The sequence below is a fragment of the Centruroides vittatus genome, unplaced genomic scaffold, assembly GCF_030686945.1.
Source record: "Centruroides vittatus isolate TY-2023 unplaced genomic scaffold, ASM3068694v2 contig_694, whole genome shotgun sequence".
NCBI lineage: Eukaryota > Metazoa > Arthropoda > Arachnida > Scorpiones > Buthidae > Centruroides > Centruroides vittatus.
The window spans coordinates 350,192-361,078 of NW_027122438.1; the positions used below are offsets into that span (position 1 = coordinate 350,192).

At 27.6% G+C, this 10,887-nt stretch overlaps 1 protein-coding gene across 1 annotated transcript; it reads left to right on the forward strand.

Annotated features, from left to right (window-relative positions):
• Positions 1 to 4,660: 4,660 nt before the first annotated feature.
• Positions 4,661 to 10,049, forward strand: LOC136980326 (proton channel OtopLc-like). Its single transcript, XM_067276418.1, has 9 exons — positions 4,661 to 4,795; positions 4,928 to 5,017; positions 5,257 to 5,372; positions 5,466 to 5,580; positions 6,879 to 7,125; positions 8,476 to 8,636; positions 8,725 to 8,905; positions 8,983 to 9,233; positions 9,366 to 10,049. Exons 2-9 carry the CDS (start codon positions 4,979 to 4,981, stop codon positions 10,032 to 10,034), a joined length of 1,779 nt encoding a protein of 592 aa, XP_067132519.1. The 5' UTR covers positions 4,661 to 4,795; positions 4,928 to 4,978; the 3' UTR covers positions 10,035 to 10,049.
• Positions 10,050 to 10,887: the final 838 nt, after the last annotated feature.

The window sequence follows — 10,887 nt, forward strand, 5'->3', positions numbered from 1 at the left end:
GAGAATGTCGAGTAAGTGTTTTTTGACAAGTGGCTACTGCAAATCTGGTAAGAAGTGGCATATTTTTACACCACTTTCAAACCATATCTATCGCTCTAGTTTTATCCATTTAATTGGTAGACAGTTTTCTGTTTTCATGTAGTTTTGTATTTGTTTGTTTACTGTTCTGTCAAGAAAAATCTTATTCGTAATTATATTCTTTAATTTTATATCATGTGTAAAGACTTACGCGACATAAACGCAACTTCCGAAATGAGCTGAGAAAGCGTCTCAACCACATTCGTCGCAAAAGTCGAATCTTGCTTTACTTTTGCGGCGTAACGAAAGGCGGTAATATTTCGAAGATCGCCATAAACGTGCCGATTTTCCATTTCGCACCGCAGTGTGCATCCTCCTTATGGATATATGTCGCCTTTAGGCGAATGCCAATTTTCCGACCACAATCAAGTTACGGTATTTAATTTTTACCGCCCCAGATGTTAGGCAAAATATAACACAGGGAAAAGTATGGCAACCGGTCAAAAATTTTTTACCGATTTTTACATTTTTGGACTCTGGGAACATTGAAACGTCGAGAAATGCAAAAAAGATGGGTTTTCATGTATGGAGGTTTGTGTTTGGGTGTGTGAGAGGGCACTATTATGTTCACCCACTTTGAAGCTTAATATCCCTTGCGCCAAACCTCCCTGAAAATTTTCAGAAATTTTCAGGGAGGTTTGTTTATTATGGAGATTGATGCTATTAAATTTTGGTGGTTAAAGTGAGGAGGTTTTTTTAAAACTCTTTCCGCCCTGTGGGCACTAAGAGGGCCTCTAAGGCCCATTATGGGTTCGGCCAGGCCCACAATGGGGCGACCGGGTGGTGAGGGACGGGGCCCGACATATCCGAACAGACCACCCCCGAAAAATCCCTGGGGATTATTCGACCCATTCGGATTCGATCCCGGGTCCCCCAGAGCGGTAGGCTGCCACCTTGACCGCTCGGCCATCCGGCCCGGAGGTGAGGAGGTAGAGGGGGGTCGGTGTCTTATCTCAAGTGTGGTTGGACTTAAAAATTTCAGTCGTTATTAGCATTTACAATTTTTTTTTATGAAACTTATCCTTACCCTTAAAATTAAGCTTTTGCCATTTTATAATTATTAATTATCAAACAGATAAATAAAACATCATAACAGATGGCGTCACGCGTAGTTTTAAAACTGTATGATAATAATTCAATTTTTGTGGGCCTTTGACATTTGGGGGCTTATATAATAGGCTTAAGTCCTATTAGTCCCTATGTAGATTCGCCCCTGGTTGTCGCGGTAAAGTTACGCAACTCATTGCTGGAGTTTTTCTAAATATTGTTTCAAAAATATTTTTATTTCTTTATGTCGGAGTCGGAGGGTCGATATACGTCAGGTGTCGAATGACTCAGTCACCCATTTCCCCGGTAATTTTTCACTGCACTCTTTTAGTATCCACAGAGAGAAAAGAGTAAAACAAAACAATTTCGTGCTAGTCACGAAAAATCGCGAAGGATTAAATTCGATTTTAATCAGAATCTGTAACAATAGTAGAACGACACGTGATTACGATGCTATTTCGTTGACAATATTTCAAGAGGAAATTGCTATACTGTAGATGCGTAGTTGCAGAATATTGAAATGAAAACCTCTTATTTTCATTTTACCTTGGTACAACTTTCAGATAACTTTCCCCAATACTATACGCAGAGCTGTACAGATCTTTGTGCTCGGAGTATTAGGCTATCTACTCTGTAACTTTTTCTTCTCATCTCCTAATTAATTATTTAGGAAAGAAATACAGTCAAACCTGTTTTTATGCGGGGGATAGGGACTGCATTAAAAAAGACGCATTAAAAAAAATCGCACGAAACTTCACGAATGGCTGTAAAAAATAGTTTTCGCAACATAATTAAAAAAATATTTTTTTTATGCGGTCAACAGGGACCGCATAAAAAAAGTCTCACATAGAAAATAACTCAAAACCGTACGAAATAGAATTTATTGACAACAGATGTCAGCACTTGACTGCATCGTCTGGTCTATCGTCTGTTTTACATATTTTTGTCCAGGTGGTGTTTTATTGACTTAAAAAGTAAATTATTTTATTTTTCGCATATTCATGCAAAAATATTACTATAATAAGTGCATTTATGCTATAATAAGTTTATTTAGCTATAATAAGTCAACGTGAGACATGACGAATCGCACGAGACTAGTCGCCAACTATACCGCACAAATTAAAAATTCGCATTAAAAAAATCGCACAAATAAAAATCGCACATAAAAAGAGCGCATAAAAACAGGTTTGACTGTATTTATTATGAATTTTATTATTACAGGTATACCTCATCTTACGTCGGTAATTGGTTCCAGGCGAGGCGACTTAAGCCGAATTTCCTTGTCACTAGGCTAAACCACAAATAACCATTCCCAATTCTGTATTTTATTTATAAATGCGTTTTTAATAGTATATGGTTAATAAGAATCTATTTTAAGCTTACAAATATATTACTTTTTTCTGTACTATATTAAAAACTAAAATTTATCTAAATTTACGAATACACGTACAGTTCGAACATACTTGTAAATGTATGTTTACAATTTGACGACGTTTACAGTACATCGCGGACTCTTTATTCGTTTATGTAGTTTGCTCTAAGACATAATAAAATAAGGTGATTTTGTAAGGTTAAATAACAAATACAGTTATTAAAATTATTTTGCGATAGTAGAAAATAAACTAATATACGTTAAATTTACCAATAAAGACCGCTAAATAAGACGACAACACAGAATCACAGATGTTTTCATATTTCGTTCTCTAGGATTTATGATGTACAGTATTAACATTTACTGTAAATGTACAGTACGTACTTTAATATGATTTTATATACTTTTATTCTGATTTATTGTATAGTAACATGATTTTATATGCTTCTAACGCTTTTCTAGTGATACTACGACTTCAATATTTGTGGCAGACAGACGTAAAGTCGGATAAAATGACTTAAACTTGATTGTTATTTTTTCATAATTTTTTTGGCAAACGACGTATAATCGAGAACGACGTAACCGCGGTATACCTGTATTTTCAATATTCTTCTGTTTTGATTTATTTATTTTATAATTTAATGCTCTTGTTATAAATGATAAACTATTTTTTACTTTCTTAAAAATATATATTTAATATATTTTTAAAACTTTTTTATTCCATTTGCATGTTACCTCGGGAAATGATCCAATAATATGAAATATAAATAATTATTTAATAAAATTTTAACGTTGCCACATCGTATTTCTTATAATCTATATTTTTAACAAATTCATTTTCAACATATTTCTAAATTAAACACGTATAAACTTAATGTAAATTAATATTTATAAATCGGCTACGATTTAATTCACATGCATGTTTAATTACTCTTTTATCGCGCTCTTGAAAAATCTTAATATTATAAATTTAGGTCATATTTTAAAAATATTTGCTCATGTTTATTACTATTATTTTTAAAAGAAAAATATGGTAAAAATTGTCACGATGTAAATAATTGATAATTAAAAAATTATCAACTAAAAATATCTTATAGTTTTTAAATTAAACTTATCCATTTTTAATCAAAAATTATAGGAAACTAAATGGTGAATTATTGAGATTTTTTGATTATTAATAATAATATTTCCTGTAGATTATTTTTTATGTCACACTACTGTACATGTTTTTTTTTTCTTTCTAAATTTCGTATTAAAGGAATAAATTATTTGCATGAAATAGATCAAGAATGATTAATAATTTTATTAAACTTCCTTCAATTTTCTTCAGTAATTTGTTAAATATATTAGTCAAAATTTAGCATAAAATATGTAAAAAGTTGAATTAATATTTCATCAATTTATAATTTAAACTTATAACATTATAAACAAAAGACAAATCACAGTTTGACTAAGTTTTGAAATTTCTATGTCTAATAAATTTATTTAAATATAGAATATAATTTTTTATAACTTTTAACTGTAAATATTAGAATATTTTTATAGAATGTTTAATATTTAATTATTTTATTAAAGAAAATGAAAATGAGTTAATCATAGCTTTATTAGCTTATACAGCCATACTTAAAGTTTTGATAATTGGTATTTTCTGTAATTCTAAATAGAAAATTTATGATTAAAACATTTTATAAACATGTGACAACGATCATTAATTAATATATATACATTTTAAAAATTCTTACTGTCTGACGTATGTCCTTCTGTATTTTTAAATATTTACTATTTGAAGGTATAACGTCAGCAAATCGTCATATTAATGCGTAATTTAAAATGCGTTATAACTATTAACGCAAACATTCATAAAGCTTAATACCATAAATTTAAGCTCATAAACATGTTATAAAAATATTAAAATAAATTATCTTATTTAATTAAAAAAAATCGACAAAGTTAAATATTACATTCTATAAAATTTAGATTTAATTTTAGTTAAATCTTTCAAATTTTTCTAGTACATAAATACACCTTTAATAAATTTAATTAATAGCTGATATTTAAAAAATCGTCAGAGGAAATTTATTGTAGATCATTCAATCTTCGAAACTTTAGACTATGATTCTATATAAACATTATTATCCTTCACGGGCAACTCATATCTTTATTGACGTGAATTTCGAAGGATCGTTGATAAGCATTTTATGAGTATTTGCATTACGTTATTTCACTTTATTACAAACAGATCTAGCGCCAGTCTAGACTACGCATTACAAAATGTAGAGTAGACGACTCCAACAAAAGGTACATAGTAAAATATTTGTTACATTAATCTGTCACTTTATTTTAAAAATAAGATACAATTCATAATTACATTTTCTATTATACAGGGTGAATCTTTCGAAATTAAACGAATATTACTTATTAAAGTATTCAAATTTTAATTTAAAGACTGGTTATTTGTGCATAAAGCTTTGAAAAATTACCATGTTATCTTCGGATGTAACACCGACGCGAGTAAAATTTGTGAGTTTTACTTTATTAAAATAATTATTTTATAATAATTTATATGTGATAAATTAGTAATTTTCAATCTATAGAATTAAATAATAACGAGTTAAATTTTAAATTGTTGCTAATTATCGAAATTGTGCTTACAGATTATGCCTGTTTAGCCTATCCATATCCTTCAATGCGTTACAATATAAATAAAGTTGTTATTCTGTAAATATAAACGTATAATATTATCTTTTGACATATTTAAGATTACCAGTGATCTATATTCGACGGCGGAAGAACAAGCACAAGATATTAAAACTATTGAAATGCCTAATATTAACAATTTAAAAGAAATATCTAATCCGCCAAGTTATAACGAAAAGTAAGATTTAAGTATATATTTCATTTTTATATAAGTGATATTTTTATAAATGAATATGTCTTTAATATTGAAAAAACTTATATATTTTACTAGTGATGCTTTAGTTGTGATGTTAAGTGGAGTGTATGCAAAATTGCTTATGGTGATGGGAATTTGTTTTCCATTAGGAGAGGTCATTTCCAGAAGTATTCCGATATCTTATTACGAAGTAATTATTCTTTAATTATATTATTCTATTTTATTATTTTAAAAGATATTAAAACTATAACAAGATAATAAAATTATTATTTTGTTAATACAACTTAACTTCTTATATTTTTTATAATTAGTACAAATTTAGATATATAAACAGAACGTGCAAATAAATAAAGAGGATAAATTATGTCCTGTTATTCTAAATAGCAAATGCGATAACTGCACAAACTTGATCTTGAATTTTGATTAACTTGTAAGAAATACAAGTTAATTAAAATTCAAGTTCAAATTTGGGCATCTTTATCCTATTCATTTGTATGTTGGCTTTATCCGAATCCCGAAAAGTACATTAAAGAATATGCCAAGTTCTTCTATTTCAAAGATTTTCAAACCTAAAATTTATTAGCATTTTTGCTAACTAGTCTAAACATTATAAAATAATTTTGAAACCATTTCTTAGAAAATAATAGACCTATTAAAAATGTGTCAAGAATTAGTTTTAAATTGTTTATAAGAACTCAAAGTACACATAGCGTTCTGTTGTCTAAATCTATCATTGTTTACAATAGATATACTTCATTTCTTAGTTTGGGACGATGTGGCCCAGAAATAAACGAAATGAATCTCTGTAAAAAAACAATCCTAATTATATGTAGAATATTTATTCTTTAATAAATATCATAATTAAACGATAAAATACATATCTGTGAAAAAATTTAGCAAGATTGTGTTTGAATATATAAATTGTTCTATTGTCAAAAAGAAACTATAAGAATTACAGAATATATATTTATTATACTTTTTATATATAATAGAATAATTATCAGAGTAAATTCTGTTAAATTAAAAAAATTTTCATATTTAAATAAGAAGAAAAAACAAGTGAAATTAACCTTTAAAAAGAAACAAAACCTTGAATTTATTTTAATGGTTCTTAATTATTTAGTTATATAAAAAATAAATATTCAATTCAAATACAACATTTATTATTTTAATATTAAACTTCTTACATATATATAGCAGGCTTAAATTTAAATTAGTCATGTAAAATTAAATTACTTTTATGCAGAAATAATTTTTTAGTTATTAATTTAGAAAATTATAACTTTATTACACATTGAACTTATTTATCATTAGTGTTTATATAAAATACATTTGAATAGTTTAATATTCTAGAAAGAAAACTAATAAGCTATTTCTAAAGACATTAAAGCAGTTTTTAAACAAACTTTAATGTCTTTAGAATACATAAAGATATTTATTTGTCAGTTAAATTGTTTTTTACTTATTAAATTTAATTTTTTATTTCAGGGCTTTTATCTTTATTTATATATCGGGAGTATATCATTTATTCTATTTGTATATGTGTTTCTATTAAGAAGAGAAAGAGAATCGCATAAAATAAGTACGTTTTCAAAGATTTTACATACTGTTTTGAAAACAATGGATACAGTACCAAGAAGAAATAGTTCTTTCGGAATTGCATCTCCAACAACAAAAAAGAAAGTAGACGAATTAATGCACAGCGGTAGTTTCTACATCCGATTAAGTGCTGTAGGTATGTAAACGTTAAAAATTTGCATTTATATTTTCAATTAATATATTTTATTGCAATAATTTGTCATACAGGATTTGTTTATTACGAAACATTTGTTAAAATTTCCAGAAGACTGAAAAATACAGTAAAATGCTGATTAATTGGGGGAATATTTATGATCGTTAATTAATTTAGTGGTAAGACAGTCTACCAGTTAATAAACAATTGGATTGTGGAAATTTATACTGTATTGTACAGAATTTTAATTGAAACGAGCGTTGGTAATTCACCAAACGTTTCTGTAATAAATCCTAACGTTAAAAAATTGATTTAAAGACTCGGTGCGTGACTATCGTTGCAAAATTGTTTTTCCCAAATGTGGATACATTTTTTTTTTTTTTTTTTTCTTTTCTCCAGGAAAAATCATGGGAAAACTTTTGTACAGAGAAATTTAGGAAAAGAAAAACAGAAAAAATTATACATAATTAAATTTCATTATTTTAAAACTTCCTTTTTAAAATTCTATTTTAAAAATTATTGTCCAAATCAGCATATTTTATCGCAATTAAAATTATTTTTACAGATTTAACTGTAAAGAACATTTTTTTTTAATTACCGGTAATATAAACTGAATTATGATCATAATATTTTCATAATAACTTATTTCAGGTAAACTCCTTCTTTACTAATAATACAAGGCGATGCACATTACATAACGTATTAATATAATTTAATGTAGTCCGTTACTTAACTTTTGATTTAATCTTTCGTAATATTTTATCACAGTAAAAAACTTCTAGTTTTATAGAATTTTTCGCAATATATTTAAATGCAAAATATTTCAGCTTACATGCTTATAATTACAGTTTATAATTTAAGTTCATAAACGTAATTCTATAAAGCTGTAAATACGATCATTGATTTCTAGACATTTAATTTCGGAAAATGCATTTCTAGAAAGTGATAACTTTGTTTTTCCAGACATTTTACGGACAAGGAATGAACATTCCGGATTAAGGATAAACAATAGAATATTGTGAAAAAACTGAAATGTTTAAATTGAATTAAAATTGAACAGAATTTTTTATAATATGCCATTTTACTACTTTACGAGCTGCATCTTATGACAAAGAAGTAAATTTCAATTGCCTATTAGACTAATTTTTTTTTAATAACTACGATAAAAAGTAAATAAATAAAATAGTATGACATCGCATGCCGATTATATTTATTCTGCTGCAACTGTAGTCATACTTTCTACAGAATTGACACTTATCATTGTCGTAACTCTCTTATAGCATAAAACTACATTATATTACTTATGTAATATTACGTTTTAAAAATAATCCAATAGTTTACTTTATAATTTAGCTTTTGGAATTGGCTGCATGATTTATTCTGGATTGGAATTTGGACAATTTTTCGAACTGCATACAGAATCTAAATGCTATAACATTCTCTTCGGATTAACTCCATTTACTCGAATGGTATTCACCTTCGCTCAGATGTATTTTATTTTTCTAAATTCTACGGTAAGATAATTATAAATTGATGAATGTACAATTATGTAATTTAATTAATAGTAAAAGTTTATAATTCAATATAATTTTTATTATAAAGATGATTGTCAACAAATATAAAACAATTGCTCGATTTGGATTAATGCATATGATTGCAGCCAATTTATGCGTTTGGCTTCACGTTTTAGTTCAGGAAACTAAACACGGCATTTTGACGTCAGCTAATTCAACCTCTTTTCCTTTGATAAATAGTATGAACTTTAACATCACGATAAATCAAGGTAAGATAACGTAAGTGGGTTTATATAATCTGTAATGATTACATCAGTTGAACGAAATAATTTCGATGTTTCTTTAGGTGAATCGGCAAATGAATTTTCTAATAAGACTGTGATAGATGAAACTTTATATTCCAATCATGAATGTAGAAGATCAAGCATTATGGGTAAACTAGTTCAAGATGCCAGTCAGTTTTTGTTCCCTTGTGTTATTGAACACAGTCTCATAGCTGCGGCAATTTTATTTATGATGTGGAAAAATGTCGGAAAGTCTCTCGAAAATAGTACAGACGAAAAACATTCCTTTTCGGCTAAGAGACATTATTATCATGTAATTATAATATTTGAGCAGTAATAATAATCGAATTCATATTGTATATTAAGTATATAAATGTAAAAATATATATTTAATATATTATAAATGTTATAAATCTAATTTTTAATTGAAATTTTTGTGTTTTAGGTGGATTGCACCAAAGCCAATAAGGGTTTATTCACCGGTATATTCGTTCTTTCTTTATCCATCATCAGCATCATTTTATTCTTTGTATTTATTAATAAACTAAAGACAAAACCTCTAGCTATACTTGAAGCGAGAATCACGGAACTTGTATTATATTTGATGACTTCGCTTGCTGTTGCAGTTTCCCTGTATCAATTGAAAGAACTAAAATATTTTCCGAACAAGAATGCTGAATTAGATAATTATTTACTAGTGGTAGGACAATCCGGCCTCTCTTTATTCAATGTGTTCAGTATTATAGGAGCAATATTTGCAAAAAATGATAATTTAGGTTTGGTATTGCTAAGCAGTTCGGCGTGTCTTATTCAAAGCACTTTGCAAACCATGTTCATTTTTGATGCTTCTAAAAGAAGGGCAACTAACTCTGAACAAATGAATCGAAAACCGGGCCGAGAAATGGTAACTTTTCTTTTATTATGTAATTTTGCAATGTGGGCTATAAATACGCTAGAAACTCAAAGAGTTGATTCTAATCCCGTACTCTTAGAATTTTATAGATTTTGGGGATGGATTATTATTCTGTACGTAACTACGCCTCTTGCAATCTATTATCGATTCCATTCTACAGTATGCTTATGTGATATTTGGAAAAAATGTTATAAAGTATAGAAATATATATTTGCTATATATTTGTGATACAGTGTATAGAAAACGTCGTAAAATGATATAACATTAATAAGCGCAAATATTCATCAAGCATTTGTTTTTATTTTGTATTTTATATTATATTAATTTTATTAAATATTTTTGCAATTATTTATTGTATTTTAATTTAAAAGAATTAAAATAATTTAATGTTTGATTGTAAAAACAAAAAATGGCTTATTGTTTATTAAAAAGAAACACAAAAATTTTATTCATTATGAGAGAATAACATTTTCCCTGAATTCGAATATTAACCAGACCTCGAATACTCGAATAATTAGTGAACTTAATTATCTTATATAATTCATTTAACTATACGGCCAGATGGCCAAGCGTCAGATATCTCTCTGGAGACCAAAGAAAAATTCCAGTGGTTTTTCGGGGTTGGTCTGTCTAGGAAATATCGGGTCCCATCCCTCACTACCTGAATGTACCATTGTAGGCTTAGCCGAATCCACGAATTATTTTCTTATATCTTCATCATATTTTACCAGATATAATATTTATAATTATTATTATTATTTTATTTAACTAGGCATATTTTATAAAAATTTGTATTGAATATTAAAATCTATGAACGTTATATTTTGAACGAGCAATATTTATTGTGACATCGTCATAATGCCGGGCTGCAATTTGTAATCATATTTTTAATTTACTTAATTTAAAATATATGTTCTCTACTTCAAATTGGTACTGTAGTGTATTGCCCCTGTACATCATACTTTTCCGTTAGCAATGGAGTCGTGCCGTCATCTCCAGGTAAAAATTTTTGAATTGAAATAATGTGACTTACGATTTGCATCGGAAGTTTATA

What these genes read in the sequence shown, in the direction of transcription:
- LOC136980326 (XM_067276418.1), top strand. Translation starts at nt 4,979, where the DNA reads ATGTTATCTTCGGATGTAACACCGACGCGAGTAAAATTT. An exon ending in TAACATCACGATAAATCAAG is followed by an intron (nt 8,906 to 8,982) that starts GTAAGATAACGT and finishes ATGTTTCTTTAG; the next exon opens with GTGAATCGGCAAATGAATTT. An exon ending in CTAAGAGACATTATTATCAT is followed by an intron (nt 9,234 to 9,365) that starts GTAATTATAATA and finishes TTTGTGTTTTAG; the next exon opens with GTGGATTGCACCAAAGCCAA.